The 19,048-nt window shown below is 41.0% G+C and overlaps 1 protein-coding gene across 2 annotated transcripts in view; it reads left to right on the forward strand.

Annotated features, from left to right (window-relative positions):
- The first annotated feature begins 1,162 nt into the window (after nucleotides 1-1,162).
- LOC122867879 (corticotropin-releasing factor receptor 1-like) overlaps nucleotides 1,163-19,048 on the forward strand; it is a 60,907-nt gene continuing 43,021 nt past the window's right edge. Inside the window, exons 1-4 of one of the 2 annotated variants that reach the window (XM_044179285.1) lie at nucleotides 1,163-6,784; nucleotides 9,736-9,823; nucleotides 12,496-12,555; nucleotides 12,911-13,036. In XM_044179285.1, the coding sequence (XP_044035220.1) occupies nucleotides 6,527-6,784; nucleotides 9,736-9,823; nucleotides 12,496-12,555; nucleotides 12,911-13,036 (532 nt within the window). In that variant the 5' untranslated portion in view covers nucleotides 1,163-6,526. The remainder of the gene's footprint in view (nucleotides 6,785-9,735; nucleotides 9,824-12,495; nucleotides 12,556-12,910; nucleotides 13,037-19,048) is intronic. The other variant, XM_044179286.1, reaches the window with a different exon arrangement.

Consider the following 19,048-nt stretch of genomic DNA (forward strand, 5'->3'; position numbering starts at 1 on the left):
AAGCTGAAATGTCCCTGTCCATTGGACAAACTAAAGATTTGCATATCTGACACACACAAAACTGCAAGACACACACAAAACATGGACGATGCTGTTGCTCTGCATTATGCACAGGCTAACCACAGCTCTGCAGCGTCACTAAAGTTCAGGGAAGACATCAAATCTCACCCTCTCCTAGAGCTGGAGACTTTATCAGCTCACTGCTCTGCAGAGAGACCGACTGGATTCTTAACACAGCGGAGACTTTTGGCCTGAATGAAGAGCTGAATTTGTCATGTTTCCTCTAATTTATTACACTTGATGGAGGCAGTACTCGTACTTGCTGCACTTCTATCTTTGTAACTTTAAGATATATCTGTGTTTGTTTGTTTCTGATGTGGCGTTAATGCATGGGGGTGTGCACTTGGACACTGGCTGTGGCAGCTCCAACTCCTGTTCATTATCCAATGACACCTGTTCTAGGCTGACTGTATAAATACAGTATAAATAGGTTGTGTTTGCCTCATGTCTTTGTCCATTTTGACTCTGATGAAGACACTGCATCATTAGTCTGTTTGCACTTTAGTTTGTTTGCACAATTAAAGGCTGCAAATCAATCAGTGTGCTCCAGTCCCTTTTTTTCCCATTGGAAATTGTCCAATATAGATTTCTAGTCTGGTGATAGGGTTCGCTCACTTGCAGCAACACCGAAAAAAAGATATATGTATATTATTATTATACAATATAACAAAGTCATACAAAGTAATTTGATGACACGCATTAAAATGCTGTGAAAAATAAAAGTGTGGAAATGTGTCGCAAATGCATTTATCTTTCAACCTCAGTTGAAAATTCAACTGAGCAAATTCAATCTGCTGATGAAGACTATGTGATACGGTGAAAAGCTCCAGAAATGGAGCATAGTGTTCATGCAGAGCGCTGAAGTCACGCTTACATTGGCTCTTTTATTCATGCTTCACAATCACTGACTAAGGACATACAACCATATGCAGTGATATATTGCACATTGCACAAACTATAATTTAAATAACAGTGTATGTTGTCAATTTTATATTTTATATTTATGATTCTCTACCTGCAGTACTTGCTTTATCTTTCTTTATATTTCTACTATGTTAATTGTTTTGCACCAAAATACCAAAGCAAATTCCTTTCATGTGTAGACCTACTTAAAAAATAAAGCAATAAAGCTGATTCTGATATATATATATATATACACACATATATATAGATTATAACCTGACACTTCTTACTGTTACCCTGCTGATGCACTCATGCCGAGTGCTGCTGCAGCGCCAACCTCCTCCTTATGTGATATATTTTTGTTCACGTATGTGTGTTTTTTAAGGGGGGATTAGTTCCCACAGCCCCGCTGCTCTGATTCTATGAGAGCAGACCCTTTTCCGCCAAACCTAATTATAACTGTTTGCTATAAATGGTCAACTCGTTGACGCAAATGCATTTGACTGAACAAGCAGGTAAGTGGACCTTGCTTTGTGGTTGCTTTGTTAACTGCAGTTTCCAAGGTCAAGAATGAACTTCATGTTTTAAAATCTTTAAGGCCGCAACCAGGATTCTTTTCATTGTCGTTTTCTTAAATAACAGTTTGTCTTTAAAATGTCAGGAAACAGAAGAATGCGTTGTTTTGTTCGAGCAACAGCTCAAAACCCAAAGATATAAACAAAGAAAAGCAGCGAATCACCACATTTAAGAAACTGGGACCAGAGAATGTTTGGCTTGTTTGGCTTTAATGACTGAAATGATTAATTGTTTATTGAAATAGTTGCAGATTTATTTTCTGTTAGTTGATCGATTGATTCATTGACTTGTTTCAGTTTGTCAAATTGTTTTCCTCTCTGTGAGCAGAATAAGAACGGACACTTTTTTCCTTCCTTCCCGCCCAAGTATCTGAACCGGCCATGCGGTGGATCTGTAGGTTACTCATTTTCATCACCGAACGCACTAATGCGAAGAGAGTGATTACCTGGACCTTTGCAGGAGCCGAGTGCGTGTTCATCACCTTAAATGTGCAACACCCCAACGTGTGACGACCGCCTGCTTTGTCATTGTCCATGCATCTGGAGTGACCCTTAGCACAGCGCTGCACACACACACACACACACACACACACACACATACAATAAGAGTATGTATAGAGTTTCAAGCTCTGGGGGTGTCACATGCCTAGATTGAAGATAAATTGTGTTTCAGATTAGATGAAGAAGTGGTGGAGGAGGAGGAGGGCGTGGACTACAGTCTGCTTGATGATGAACTCCTCCAGCTGCAGGAAAAAGGATTAGAAAGACCGTCTTACACAACCTTCGTGAACAAACCCAGGTGGCTTCTCAGAAAATCCACATCAAGACCAAAACAAATGGTTCAACTAAAGAATGCGTGACACCTGTCAGACTGATGAAGAGGATGTTTTTCAGCACCTGTATGCTAGTCTCATAGACAGACAGGTGTGTGTACAGCAAGTAGGTACACTCTGTCCTACAAGGAGCAGCCTCATATTAATAAGTCGAAACAGTATCCTCACCACATAACCCAGTTTGCCATGCTCTCCTTGTTGCCACTACTGACACGCCATGAGATGGCATACTCAGGGGAGGGCACTGTCACCTTGGATTAAAGCATCTTTTGAATAATGCCTCTTTGCACGTCACTAGGTCTAAAGAAAGCTTTAGCGCAGTGTGCATAAAGCATTTTGTGCACTCAAAGCCTCAGTGGTATGGATATTAGAAGCCAGACATCCCTCCTCCTGCATGAGAGCAAAATATCACATCTGATGATATGATGTGTCGTGTGAAATATTAATTTGGATTTAAACAAGCAGGAACAGGAGTAACACGGGGGTGGAAGTCCCCCGACGCTACAAAATCAATCTAGGATGGCAATTTGTGATTATTGTCATTATCGATTAATCTGTCGATTAATTATTTAGGCTATAAAGTGTCAGACAATAATGTGAAAAATGTCCCAGAGTCCAGGGGAGACGTCTTCAAATGACTTTGACCAACAGTCCAAAACTCAAAGATATTCAATTTTCAAAGATATAAAACAGGGCAAATCTGAAAATCATCATATTCGAGAAGCTGGAACCAGAGAATATTTGGCGTCTTTCCGCAATAAATGACTCAAACCTGTCTTTCCCAACTGTTTTGGCTTGTGACCCCTTAAAATGAAGCAACGCGAGTGAGCATGGGGAATGAGACGTTCAGCCAAACAGTAATTTCTCTCTCTCAGGTTGATCGATATGAAGGATTTTTAGAGCCTTGGAGAGGTTAAAGCTGCTACAGTCGATATTTCTTTAATATTAACAATGGATCAAATGACTAAGTCCAAGGCGTTGCTCGTAGTGATGAACCCGCAGAGAATTAAAACCAGACTCTGCAGCTCCACGGCGCATTTTAAGTCTTTCGGCTCACTGTTTTGGTTTTATGACACAGTTAGAGAGCAGCTGGTGAACATAGTGGAGCGTTTAGCAGCTAAAGAGCCAGATGTTTCCCTCAGGAGCTGGTGGAGACCAAACACAGAGCTACAAGAGAGACAATATTGGGCTTATATTCATCAGGTGGACACAAATACGACTCCAAATTACTGCCAGTGTAGCTCTGTATCTCCTGGATGTGTAAATAAGCAACTGTTTGCTAACAAGTTCGCCATTTCAGCTTAAATCAACTTAAAGGGCGTGTCAGTGTTGTGTTTACAGCCTGTTTCTGCTGCCCCCAAGTGGCCAAATCGCAGCGTTATTGCAGGTTTAAAGGGTCCAGTATGAGCTAATTTAGAGAAAAGTCAATAATAATAATAAACATAATTTTGTGAAACAGAAATCATCTTTTTTCTTTCTTTCTCAGACATTTAATCATCTTATGACTCACCAGATTTAATTTGGGACCCCACTGAGGATCCGGCCACTAAACTAATTACAAAAAGTGTTTTCTGTCAATTGACTAATTGATTCAGTTGTTTCAGTAATAATCCAAACGCATGAGTCTGTTTTTAAAGGGCATGTTTCCGGAGCTCATTTCCATTGTATTTTATTTAAAACGATCCTCGGGGATGCTTAACTTTATTGACACACTGGGACCATCTGTCCATTTAGCCCACAGCCAAATCTGTTAACTCTGGGCTTGGCACGGATTCAACTGGAAATGGGGACACATGTTAAAAGGGTTCCTTTCCTGGATGCTTAATTAGAGCTTCTCTTCTTTTCAGCGATGCGCGCGGATCCTTCCAAAATCAGTTTACCCCATCCTTTAACTTTCTCATAGAAGTGGCGTCTGGATTGCACAGGGATTAAAGATCTGGATCAGCGCAGGGCCGTTGCATAATTAACTCCACGACGAGGAGTTATTCCTCGCGTCGCAGGCTCCCCCCCGGACGAAGTGGCTCAACGTGGGCGGCGCGTCGAGGAGACGATCCGTAGCACCGCCGCGCCTCCACGCGCGACTCAGACGCAGGAGGTGAAGCAGCGGGACCCTGCGGAGTAAACCCGTGCATGTAAAGGGAGTCTTGGTTCGGGGCCAGCCGTGAAGGGTACGGTAGTGTCCCTCTGATGGTGCGCGTCTCTCCAAGGTGGATTCGGTTTCCAGTCCGGTAACGCAAACTGACGGAGCGACTTCATTTGAGTATTCACGAGAAACCGACCCGACCGGAAAGGACAGTTCATCACCTGAAGACCGGCTGACTCTTAATGGATCATAACCTCTGAGATCATCCGGACAGCTCATCCGGAGTCCCGATCGGTGTCTTTCTGGCCGCGCGCGCCTTTCTCCGTTGACAGAAGTGACATTTCCAACATCAACGCGTTTCTGGCACCATCGCAAAACTGTGCGCCGCCGCTGCTGCTGCGACTTTTCTTGTGCACAATTAAACTGAAAGGATAGTGCTCAGGCGCGCGGGGAGGCGGATCAAAAGATTATCAAGTCACAAGAAGACATTTAACGACACGCGTGAAAATTATGTGAAACAAAAGATCTGGAAATGCGTCGCAAATGCTTCTGTCTGCTTGAGGTAAGTTCTGCGCCTTTTGCGCTTCGACTTCATCTGCTAGCTCCTCGCCTCGGGTTTGGACATTTAAATTAAAATAGCTTAATAAAAGCGAGCAGATCCGTCTTGTTCTCGCGGATTTCAGTTGAGTGTAATCTTGATGCGAGGGGATTTAACACTATCATCCCACCCAGATGTCAGTTTTTGGATATTGTCTCCATGTCACAGCTATTTAAAAAACAAACAAACATTAAAAGCAAGACAAACAAAACAAAAAGAAGACATTTCTCTGAACTAAAAGGTTTGAGCCAGATCTTGACAGAGACTTCTTTCTCCCTCCTTCCCTCTGCACCGCTCCCAGTATTAAGAACAATCTGCATCATATTAGTTTAAATAAGCGCCGAAGCTGCAAATGGCGTGTTTAGTTGCAAAAACTGAAACATAAACCAGGACTTTGGGTTAAGATGGCATGAGAAAACGATCCCAAGTGACATGATCATCCCCCCGGAGACTGGAGCTCAAAATGCTGATGCTGAAAAACCCGGATTTGGGACACTGGAGATTAAAAAGAGAGTACAATGCAGCAAGTGCACCCCTCTCACTTTCAGGTCTCCTGCTTGTTTGGATCACATGAAGAAAAAGTGCACATATTCAAAATGAACATTTTGGTCTCACAAACGCTTCCCTGCGATGAGTCATCTGATATTATCTCTGCCGTGGCACCTTCTGGACAAAATGGAGAGAGAGGCAACAGTAAGGACATGTGGTTTGTTGCACTCAGAAGAGACAGGCTGATGTTGTTACAGATGCCCGAGGTGGATTGCTTCATCTGCCTCCTGTACCACTTGTGTGAGGAGAGCCGCTGCTGCACTAAGAATAGTCAAGAATCCTCTGAAGCCTTTTTAAAAAAAATCCTCCTGCTTTCTATTCGCGTCCATGACACGATGCTTTCCCCTTACCCGAACCCCCTAACTAAGTGCCTGACCTCAGCCTAACTGCAACCTGCACCCTAAAGCCACGTCTTAACCCTCAAAAAGCAGTCTCTACCCACGGGGACCTCAGTTTTCCCCCATGGGTTAGTGTGCATTCAGGTTCCCACCAGGATTTAAGATCATGAAACGCAGCAACTCACATATCAAGTCAAAAAGTAACCAGTACATTTACTCAAGTACAGTCTTGAGGTACTTGTCCTTCGCTTGAGTATTCCTATTTAACGGTGGTGGAAGAAGTAAAAGTAGCAACACCACAGTGTTGAAATACTCTGTTACAAGTTACCAAAAGTGACGGTACTTATTATACAGGGTGGCCCATTTCAGAATAATGTGTATTATATTATTGGATTGTAATTATTGTGCAGTGCTGCTAGAGCCAACCTGAAGAAAGGCATCAGGGACGCTAAAGCGGTCTACAAGAGGAAGATTGAGGACCGCCTCAATAATAGCCCACGGAGGGTGTGGCAGGGCGTCCAGCACGTCACCAAGTAGGAACTTCACCTTCGCGTCCTCAGTGTGCAGGAGCGTGACGTGAGGCCCTGATGGTGCTGCGGGATTGTGCAGACCAGCTCTCCAAGGTCTTCACGGAGATCTTCAACCGGTCCCTGTCTAAATCCATCATCATCACTCCGCTGCTGAAAAAGGACCGCCTCGACGACGGCCGTCTGGTAGCACTTTACACCGGTGCGCGAAGTGCTTCGAGAGGCTGGTCCTGCAGCACATCAAAGCCAGCCTCCCACCCAGAGGACGCCACCGCTCTTCACACCGCACTGACCCGCCTGGAACACCAGGGCAGCTGTGTGAGGATGCTTTAACACCGTCATCCCGGGCAGACTGGCTATTAAACTTACTGACTTTGGACTTTCCCAACCCACCTGCTCTTTACTTTAATTACTTTATATACTACTGGGAGGTTTGGGACCCCCCCCCCGGATCTTAACAGATAATAATAATACATCATAATTTACTTGCTGATTATATTTTGTATTATTAATCTGAATCTGAAAACTACTACTGTCAGATACATGTACTGTAGTGGAGAAAAAAGATGTAGTAGTGAAGAATTGTAAAGTAGCAGTGAAGACAGTACTTGAGTACTTTGCTTCTCTGCACCTCTGCTAATTAATGCTACTTTATCCTTCTACTCTACTACGTCTCAGAGGGAAATATTGTACTTTTTACTCCTGTACATTAATCAGCTATAGTTACTAGTTATGTTGCATATTGTGCAGCTTATTTTTCATACAAAACATACGATCAACTTCTGAAACGTGATGCATCAGTGAAGAAAAGTTATTTTAGTCTGAAACTGAGTCCTGAAAGTTTTATTTCTTTAAAAAAAAGTTTTTTTTTCAAAAGCAGCCAGTGTAGTATGAATATTTCAACCTGCTTTCAATGCAAATCAACTTGTTTGAAGAAGTTCAGCGTTTCCGTAACTCTGCTGCTGCAACGCGACTTATTGTTTCTAGTTTCAGTGAACGATGAGATCAGAGCGTTCGCTTTGTGTTTACTTCAGTGACATTTTGCAGGTGAACCAAACCTCTACAGGGCCGCCGCTGGCTGAAAGCTTCAGTATTTAGTTCGTGCTGAGGTTAACTAGTGTCTGAATCCTGTCCAGATGTTCCTGCAACACGTGCACACTGACACTCTATGGACGTTATAGAAAATACTATAAGAAACAACATTCAGCTGCAAACGTCTGAACTGATTCACTTATGTTAACACAGGCTTAAAACGGCTCTGTGAGCTGGACAATGAAGGAAATATTAGTCAAAAATAGAATCAAATAATAAGTGATATTGATAATACTGCAGCTGGATACAGAAATGACAGAGACTGTTCAATGTGGAGGCATCAAAGACAAATATTAATAACCCGGTTATGTTCTATATCACATCCTGAGAATGATTAGAACCAGGAAAAGTCAGAACAGGGACGAGTGTTCACGTAAAGATACTAATTTACAGTGTCGATGACATGACACTGACCACAAGTGGGGTGAAGTTGAATTTAAAATAATTGCTATGAAATATTATAATGAAAGGATCGGCCTCCTCGGGGCGGTGGACGCGTCTGCCGATGGGCACCAAAATGTCCGGAAACAGCCCTGGATATAGACACCCACTTTTTTAAACAAGTCGATTTAAATTAAAAGAAGAAAAAGTTGAATATTCTTACTGCAACGCAAAATATGGTTTTCAGGACAGAAATGTCGTTTTAAGATTGAGGTTTTTGCAGCTCGTAGCTCCACTTCAACCATCTCACACATCAATGCTTCAGTGCTAGCAGTCCTATAATACATAAATAACACTATGAAAGGTTACATTTGGCATTTCTTGTCACTCGGTGTACATTTAGTTGATAATACTCCTTTACTCTTAGTATTATTTTAAGGGCAGGACTTCTACCTCTACTGAGTATTTTTACGTTGTTGTATTACTGCTTTCACTCAAGTAAAGGATCTGAATACTTAAAACGAGGCCCTCTGATGAAATTCATCCCGTTAACAGCATCACAGGCAGGTTTTATCCCATCCTTTACATTGTGGCTGTCAGCTGTTGAGCTGTAATTACTTGGAAGGAGGCGGACAGCCAGTACAGTATTGTGCTCGGATACCTGCCCACGATTCACTGAGCGTGAAACAGACACAGCAAGCCATCGGGAGCCCTTCTTTGAAATCTGGGGCAGTCTGGCATTTTATATGATGTGACTGCACACACACTGCTGGTATTTCACGCTGCTGTAAGCATCAGGTATGAATGTGCCTTTTAAACACAAGAATGACACATTCAATGACACAAAAAAGAAAGGAATTTAAGCAACTTTTCCTTCATTTTCTGTCGGACAACAATGCGAAATGTTTACTGTTTCAGCGCTGCATTATTGATAGGAATGTTTTATTTAAGGAGGAAACATTGGCTTTATAGGTAATAGTAGCCGCCCTCTCGTGTCCACAGGGAACAGCTATACTCAAGGACAGCTGCACCGACATGTAACCTAGTTTGGGGTCAATTAGAGAGTCCGGTTTAGTCCAAACAAAAACTAAAGTGATCACATTTTACAGTCTTTTGTGGGCTTTTCTGCCTCTCATAAAATGGCACTTTGGTACTTCCCAGATGTCACCAGTGCAACATGTAGCACAGTAAACACATTCGCTGTGTCTCCTGGTTTGGACCGTTTCCAGCAGTCCAAGAAATCCAGTTGAGATCAAAGTGTGTGGATGAAAAATTAATCATTTAACAAAACCTTAAATAACATAGCAATAACATTGTTATTGTGGTCGAAACAAGCAAAAACACGCTGGTACTTCTGTCACATGATGCATTAACCCCTCCTGAGCAGCTTACTGATAGTTTTATAATTATGTGCATTATTCAGTGTTTTTTCCCCTTGCACACATGTAAAGTAGGCGAACTGCAACCACGCACACGATGCACAAACAGAAATAGTTTGAATTTAACGTTACAACCCTCCAAGAAGGCAGTAAGTAATTTCCTAGCCTTTATATTTTATTGAATCCTTGTATCTGTAAACATCAGAGTGTTGATGCGGAAAATGATTACAGACTACAAAGTGCTCCAAATTAGGCACGAGGAGTTGTTAATACATGCATCGTCTGCTCAAGGGCACCAAGAGTCTTTAAGTTCAATTCAGCGGGACTTTCAGGGAATAATGAAACACCAGGACAGAGTTGTATTCCACATTATGTCATGTTAATATTTGATTGTGTTGTTGTCTTCTCTGTTCGCAGGTGTGTGCCATCATAAGCCTCCTGCCTTCAGGCTCTTTAGCAGATTTGACATGTGAAGCTCTGCTCATGCTATCCGGGAATGTGTCATGTAAGTTGAAAACAAACATCAGTTCACCACACCAGCACGACTACAGCAACTGTTACAAGCTTTTAAAAGGCAGTTATATCCCAGTACAATCCAATCTGAGTGATTCACGTTGCTCCGCTACCCTTACTGCACGTGTGAGGTTGAATTGATTTTCAGTCTTTTCCATTTCATGACCGTAACCACTAAATGCCAAACCCTCGTCCTCAATCACAGCATTCCCTTTGTGGCTATTGGCAGAATGTCTTTTCTTGTTTTCCCTTTTTCGCATTAGACCTCACAAGTACAGCAATAGCTGGTTATCAACCCCTTAAAACAGCAGCACACACCCAGAGAGCACACACACAACCCTGCGCAAATGCACAGCAATGATCTTCTTGTGATTCGCCCCGGCTAATACTCATAAAGATGTTCCAGGTAGCTCTTAACAGAGTAATGACGATGCTGTCTGTGCTGTTATTATGCTGTCAGATTGCTGCGTGATTACTTTGCTGGGTGTCGAACTTACTACGATCTAACTAACATTATTTTCATTATTGATTAATCTGCCGGTTATTTTCTTGATTAATCTATCCATTTGGTCTATAAAGTGTCAGCAAATGCCCCTGACATGGTCCCAGTCTTCAAATGTCTTGTTTCGTCTGGCCAACAGTTCAAAATAATATTAAATATTATCGAATATTCATTTCACGATGATATAATACAGAGAAAAGAAGCAAATTTTTACATTAGAGAAGCTGGAACCAGAGAACTTTTGGCTTTTTTGCTCGATTAAACGACTAATTAAACGATTAATGAGTTATATAAATAGTTGTAATAGTAGTTAAATTGTTTCTCTTGATCAACCAATAAAAAACATAAAAACCTGAAAATAACTTGTTCCAGTTCTAGTCTAGTACCAAAGTTGGCACTGAATAACTGAAGTTAGATTCTTCGGCTTGTTTACTTTGAACTTTCTTTGTTCAGATATTACCTGATATAAATCAACTTTTCAAACTTTAGACTCCGTTTTATTTAGAAAAAGTTCTTTATTTGCATTCAGGTGTCATATTGCAACTCATATTGAGAATTTTGAAATGACACTCAGGTCTAGTGACGACTGATGGGACTAAATGGTTGTTTCGCTGCCTTCAAACGACTCGTAACGACATAAAGCCTCACTGGCTACTTGGTTAAAAGAGCACTCCGGTGATTAAACATTGTACTTCCATAAATTTGGGGTCCAGGTTAAAAAAAGAGCGATATGAAATGAGGCAGCAGAGGCAGAAATAACCTGACTTGTAGTTCCTGGTGTGGGTCAAGCTCCAAAAACACCGGATCCTACTTTTTCCACAAGGCAACTTGATAGTATCTTTTCATTAGACCCTAAACGCCCACATAATTTAAACCCCATGCGCCCAGACTTTCTGTTATATGTTTGTAGTCTGTTGAGTTATTCTCCTCCACAACTACAGAAGACATAACACAACTATTTTCACAGGCTGAGTAGCACTCCCTGCGATCAGTGTTGGGCAAGTTACTCGAAAAATATAATAAACTACTCATTACAAGTGACTTAATCACATTACTTTACTAATTACTCAACAGCAAAAGTAATTAGTTATGTTACTCGTTACACAAAGGTGCCTTTAAACAGCTCCACATCCTCCACACGTCACATATTCTGTATTTAACACATGCAGAAATAGAAAATAAGACGTCCGACGAGCAGCCAGCCGACAGTGTGGAGGTATTTTCTGACCATAGCTGTGGGGTTCACACAGTCCAACTCCAGGTGACCAAAACCAGGCGATTCCTGAGTGTAAGTTTACCAGTTAAGCCACTAAGAACACACAACATGTACATAAGACAACTTTGGAGTTACAGAGAGTCGCATTTCTGCTCTTTTGCACTAAGCTAACACGTCCCGACCAGCCTGTCCACTGAACACAAACTGATATCTGATTAGTAAGTTTATATAAGAATTTCAAATTGTACTCCCTTACTCTACTCATTACTGTGACATGTTAGTAAGTAATGCGTTACTGCCCCGCATTGCTAGTAAACTGTTAAAGGAAGAACCACTTGGATATTTTCTTTGGTTAAAAGAAACCAAGAGAGAGGATGTGAACAGCGTGATGCAGCCATCCGCCACTACAAGGGTTTGTGGCGCTACAACAACGTTACGCAACTTCCTGACAGACAAGAGTCATAATTTGCGCGGCCACTAGAGGTGCTTGTCAAGAAAACATAAATATGTGTCGTTTTAGGCGTTTGGGCAAACAACCAATGTTGTTTTTCTCGTGAGGACAGTTTCTGAAACTGCTCATTTCCTATTTTACTGAGATTAATTAATTTTCTCAGCATGCACAGGTGTGAAAACGCTGGTTAAAAAACATCTGAAAGTATTAGACTGAAGCTCTGCAGAACATCCTTATTTCCGGATCTTTTTTGTCTAAATCTTCTTGAGTTATTACAGAAATAATAGCTTGACCCTCGGGGCACGTCTAGATTCATATTTGCTGCTGCCGTCCTGTTATTGCTCGGGGAAAGGTCTGTCACCAATGTTTACTGTTGCCCTTTAATGCTAACCCTTTGTCGCTGTTAAGCTGAATCTAATGAGATTTTCATAGCCTCTTCTACATCGTGCAAACAACGACTGAGGTTATTGATGAAACTCTCCCTCTGGATTGCAGTACAGTCCCTGGCCTCCTCCTGGAACCAAACCCTGAGCAATGCCACCGGTCAGTGGAGCGGTGAGTTGAAAACGTTGCTCTTCTCAAATGTGTGAAACTGATTCCCTGCGCAGTTACTACAAAGCAGAGTTGTTGTGGAATACCCCACAAGGGAGACAAGTCTGATCTGAACTCAGATTGTAAGGACTAACATCAAAGACGAGAACAATGCTAGAAATAGATTTGGCGACGAGCCACAGGAGACTACGCTCGGCGCAGGAGTAATCATTAAAGCCTGTGTACACAAACAGCTTATTCAGCTCCACAATGTATTGCCAAGATCATTGGAGCATTGTCAGAATTTCACCGTGGCTATATGTAGTCCCGAGCCATGCCAGGAATGTCTGTGTCTGACATTTCTGTCCTCACGCTTCAGGCTCAGGTCTCTACTGTGACACCTCCATCGATGGCATTGGCACCTGCTGGCCCAGGAGCAGCGCTGGCCAGATGGTGTCGCGACCCTGTCCAGAGATGTTCTACGGTGTCAGATACAACACCACCAGTAAGTCCGCACTGTCAGCTCCAGCCAGCACAACCAGAAACATCAGATTAAAAACAAGATTTAATTTGATTTCCCCCTCTGCTCGTCTTCCCCATGGGCAAATCCTGTTTACGTAATTGTGTATACAGAAATTAGCATGAGCATACAAATTAGCGAGAGACGCACAAAAGTGTAAAAACAAAACATGTGTACACAAAGTAGGACTGCTGCAGATATAATACACCATGAAGTGCCAGAAGAAGGGAGCACGATGTAGTGAAGACAAGAGTGTCGGGACTTAAATGGCAAAAGAAGCGTGGGATAATGTTACAGAATGAACCTTAAATCGCTGCCATCTGAGTTGCTTAAGCCTGTTAAAACGATGGAAACAGGAGATAAAGAGCAAGACATAAATGTCACTGTTGGTGTTGATTCTTAATTTTGGTAATCACTACCAGTCAAAGCTGCTTTTTCAGACATGATCTGGGTCATAGAATCAAGTAATCTGACCCAGTTTTTTTTTTTGTCTCTGTAGATATTGAAATCAGATTTTTAGGCTGAGGTTTTTGTGAAAGTGGTTCAGATTTCTGCTCCAAACTGTTCTTGAACTCCTCTGTACCACAGCAGCTTCTAAGGTCAAACATCTGAAATTAAATCGCTACAGCAAACAGATCTGCACGTCCGGTGCTCTCTGTTGAAAGAAAATCTGTTCTCAAAAGGGTGAAATTAATATTTTATATTTTTAGCCATTCTAGTGGGGATGGCAGTCAGTCGGTCCACCACTTTGTTCCGGACGAAAGTATCTCAACAACTATTAGACGGATCACGGTCCCCAGAGGATGAATCCTACTGACTTTAGTGATCCTAACGCCACCATGAGATTCACATTTGTGGTTTTGAGTGAAATATCTCAACAAGTATTCGATGGATTGTCATGAAATGTGGTTCAGACATTCATGTTCCCCTCAGGATGAATTATATTAACTTCGGTGAGCCTCATCCTTCATCATCAGGTCCAAATGTTAATTTGTCGAACACTTTGGTTTATGACCAAATACCTGCAAAACTAATGGCGTTCCCATCAGCCTCAGCTGCACTTTGCATTTACTGGGAATTTGCAAATGGAAGACACAACAGGACATACGAAACTTAAATCTGACGTTGAGTTATATTTTTTGTTATTAGGGACAGAGCACTTATATTCCTCCTTGTCCACCAGACCAGTTGACCAGTTGTTGTGACCGTTCCAGCGCTTTGCATTGTGGGACACAGTACGCGAGTTAGACAGGTCCGATGCGTACTGGAGATGTTTTCCGAATCAGTACGGCATCCGGGTATTTTTGGCATACTACAGATTTTGCTTTTGTTTGCATACTACATCCTACATTTTGGCCAAATCAGCACGTACTGCTTAGTATAGCAGGCGGTTTCGAATACAGCCAATGAAATCGATCCAGGAAGTCCAGTTGGAGCGACACATTAGTGCGTTTAAAGGCTCGCAAAGTTAGCAACAATTTTTATCTTTTTCGTCACGACAATCAGCAGGTAAAAAGTAGAAATATGGCGTTCCTGTTACGAAGCAATCCACCAGGGATGTGTACTTGCATGTATTTGATTGGCCAATGCGATGGGTGCATTCACGCAGGGCTACTGTCGGTCTGAATGCGGCCCAAGTTCAGCCTCACAGAGCTGCTAGCATCGCTGCAGACTCTTAGTCTCTTGTTACGTCATGACAGCCCCCCTGTCTTTGCATATACTGGTGAGAACGCTGCTGTTTTTCTGTCTACTAGAGGTCTTCACTGAGTTCCTAATAATCAAGACTCAAACCTGGGACCACATTCAAATTGCAGTCTTATCGGTGGTCTGATACCTGAGTGGACTTTCTATAAGCTGTGAGCACAGCAGACGGAGAGTGTGAACTGTGAAACGCAGGTAAAACGACATGCATTGTTTCTCTTTTTCTGCTTGTTGACTGGCGGAACATCATGCTGCTGTCAGCGTTGCCGTTCTCTCTCTGTTTGGGTGTTGGATTAGGTGTAATTATCCTCGGCTCCCTTTCAGATCAGCTTCAGATCAGTATTAATGCACGTCGGGTTCGTGTAGGTTTTCCACGGGTCTGAAATGTAATGCTGAATGAGGAACCAAACAAACATCCACCACATGAAAAGTGCTCTGCTAACATCAGCCTGCAGGGCCGGAGCTCCTCCAGTGACCTGAGGAGGCTTCTTCTGATATTCCTTACAGTCACTATCTTTAAATGTGTCTGTTTTTAGGGAAGAATTTTCAGTGAAGCTAAAATAAAATTACCCGATTTAGTTTTCTGCACCAGAATAATCTCCCTGGCAGTGTTGAGAAACATCTTGTAGACCTTAAAAAATAACTCAGACATTTCTTAGGTGGTTGTGGTAGCACTGCAGCACTTCTAAAGTACTGGCTACGTATACTAGCCACTGTATGCTCCTCATTCTTCACCACCACTGCTAACAATATGCCGTCTGTCCTTAGCTTGTAAGCTGAAGGTTTGTTTAGATTGTGTCTTGTGCGCCCTCGAGCTCAGCTGTCGATCAAACACGTGCACCTGCCCGCCCACTCAGAGGCTCGGAGGCTGAAGCAGCATTTCTAACTTACGTTCAAAGATATTTTCTCTTCCTTTCAGTGATTCAAAAATATTAACAGTAATTTTTAAAATCACTTTTTTGCAAAAAAGGGAGTTATTTATTTAACCAGGGGAGCCTCACTGAGATTCTGGCCAAGAGGCATCAACAACGAGTTACACAGATCACAAAACAGGGCTGCAACTAACGATTATTTTCATCATCAGTTTATCTGCACCTTATTTTCTTGACTAATCAATTAATTGTTTTGTCTAAAAAATGTCACAAAATAGTGAAAAATGCCCATTATAATTTCCTACAGCATAATATGACGTCTTCAGATATTTTTTTTATCCGACCAACAGTCAAAAATCAGTTTACTGTCATATATGAAGGTTTCTACTAAAGATCTGGTTACAGGTGTTGCACCGCATCCTGTGACCCATCAGAGTCCCAGTTTAGGAATTTCAGCTGTATTGCCGCTGCAGACGTTTTTATTTCACTTTACTGCTAACTTTATTACCACAACGGCAGCTTGGACGCATTTCTGATGCATGACTTTGTATCTATGGAGCTTCCCGTTGTGTTTTAGCTTCTGCTGAACAAACAGAGCGACTCTGAGCAAGTCTGAGTGCTTTCCGCCTGAACAAAGACTTTAAAAGCACAATGTTGACATATGATAATAATACCATCCATATTACTCAGTGACATTAATATCTCCCAGTGTCTTGAAGCAAATTAAATCAGGTAGTTTCATTATGCCGCTGTCTTCTCAAATAGCGATGACTGATAATCCATAACCTTTTCCTGATCTCATTATTATGAGATAGTAAGTCACATGACATACAGAAGTCATAATTAGGAGTTATGGCCTTCAATTGTTTTCTTTCTTTGATGAATGAAGAAATTAAGAGTTTCTTTTACGATTAATCGATTATCAAAATCGACTAATCGTTTCAGCTGTAAAACTAAATGTGCTACAAAATCTGAATTAAACAAAAGTGCAAACATAAAATCACAAACATAATAGCTAATCATAAGATTTCATCCTAAAAATAACCCCAACTGTCGATCAATCTAATATTATTAAACAATAACTTAATGAGACTTACAAATTAGATTCTAACATACCCCAAAACAACAAAACATTTGCAGCTAGCGTGAGTTTTTATGATTAAAATGGAGAGTTTGAGCGCAGGATTTAAAATTTGGTGTATTGGTCCTTTAAAGTTTTGTCCTTTCGGGTCGTCCTCAGCAAAATGAGGAAGAATTTAACTTCTATAATTCATCAGATTCATGTTTAATTCATGTTTTCATGAATGAGCCTTATAACCAATAACCGCTATAACGTCCACAAAATCTTGCTGGCTGTGATTCTTATCAAACATGGATCTGCTCTGTGATGTGTATCTATCTAGGGCACTGCGGCACTCTGAAGGTAAAACAAACACCATCGAGGGACATATAGTAAACACAATTAAGTCAATTTAGGAGATAAAAGCAAATGTGTTTCTTGGTAATTTAAAGTCTAAAACCCCCACAGGACCCCGAGGAACCAGAGAGAGAGCCGGGCTATAATTCAGCAGGAGCTCATCGGTAATTTGACACTGCGAGGTTCATTTCACCTTCAGGATTAACATAATCTCTATTCAAGCGTAGCCCAAAAGCCTAAAAAAGACTGTCCATCAGCTGACATTGCCAGCGAAGGTGAATAGTAATATAATAATAATAATAAAATTATATTTATATATCAAAACAAAGTACAAAGTGCTTCACAAAGAGAGAAATAATATACCACAGTGAATGATAAAATATAAATTACGTAAAATACATAAAAACAATAAAATAAACAGGCAGCTCTGGTAAAATAAGTGGAAAAAGGGTTCAGGATACAGGATGATGACGTGTTTTCTTTACTGAATGTTAAAATCCTCTATGATATTATTACTGAATTGGAAGTCATGGATTACAAATGCCAAGGTGCGGTTTTAGCACGAGTTTATTATTAATCGTCATTAAATATTTGATATTGTTCACCGATGAGGTCAGAAGAGGCAAAGGAAGAACGTGTAACGAAGCACCGACACCTGAGCTGTTTTGCTGTCATTTCATTAGCTAAATGGTTCAGAAAATGCATTTTTCTGCACACAGTTCTGTTTATTTCAAAAGGCAGACAAACACTGTGACCTTTCAGACGCTTCATAGGCGTCAATTAGGACTAATTCTCCTCAAGGTCTTATATTCATCACATTGAGCTGAAGGACCAGTTTGATGGGATCCTGTTACATTAAGGACGCCTAATGTGAACACAAGGCTCTGTGAGAGTTTTCTTTCACAATCACGTTATTCAGCAAACACTAAGCAGCACAAACAGTCAAAATGAGTCTGATGCAGTGCTGGAAAGTCATTAAGTTTATTTACTTAAGTGCTGTACTTAAGTACAATTTTGATGTACTTGTACTTTACTTGAGTATTTCCATTTTAAGCTACTTTATGCTTCTATTCCTCTACAATTCACAGGGAAATATTGTACTTTTCACTCCACCAAATTTATCTGACAGCTTTAGTTACTTTTCATATAAAAAAAACCTATAATGAGTTTCTAAAACGATGTATTCTTAAGGGTCGAATTACCAAATAACGTATATAAAGTCTTGTAATTAAAATTAGCTCCACCTCGACCAGCTACAACATTAATAGTAATAATAATCCGATAATATAGTATATGATACTGCGGCATTACAATGACAGGGGCCGTTCTGCTAGCTAATGAGTACTTTTACTTTTGATAATTTAAGTACGTTTTGTTGCTAATACTTTTACTTAAGTAAAGCACTTTTTATCTAGCGCCGCCATCAGGTCAAAATATTTATTTAAATACCTGCAAAACTAATGAATAATTCCCATCAGCCTCAGCTGTACTTTGTTTAGTGCTAATTAGCGAATGTTAGCATGCTAACACGATCAACTAAGATGGTGAACATTATACCTATATAGCATCAGCATGTTAGCATCGACATTGTTAGCATGCTGACTTTAGCGTTTAGCTGAAAGCTGCTGGCGTGGCCGCAGACTCCCTTTCTGTGGAGGAACATGATGAGCAGATAAATCAATGGATAAACCTAAATAATTTAAAAGCTTTTCATTTTTGGATTATTTAAAAATTCATCATTTAAAGCTGTAATCCTTAAGAGTCCTGGTTGATTCGGTGACACCTGAGGTTGCTGATGGTGACGCTAATAACGATTTAATCGTTAGAAATGACCCGTTTATCGATCACTAAGGAGCAGAAAACGCACTTTAAGCAGCTTTCTATGTAGTTTCCCGTGAATCCCTAATTATAGCTTTAAAGACAGAAGGAAACAGTATTAATAAGAATCACTATGTATATATATATATATACATATATATATATATATATATATATATATATATATTT

The sequence above is a fragment of the Siniperca chuatsi genome, linkage group LG20 (genome assembly GCF_020085105.1).
Source record: "Siniperca chuatsi isolate FFG_IHB_CAS linkage group LG20, ASM2008510v1, whole genome shotgun sequence".
Classification (NCBI taxonomy): Eukaryota; Metazoa; Chordata; class Actinopteri; order Centrarchiformes; family Sinipercidae; genus Siniperca; species Siniperca chuatsi.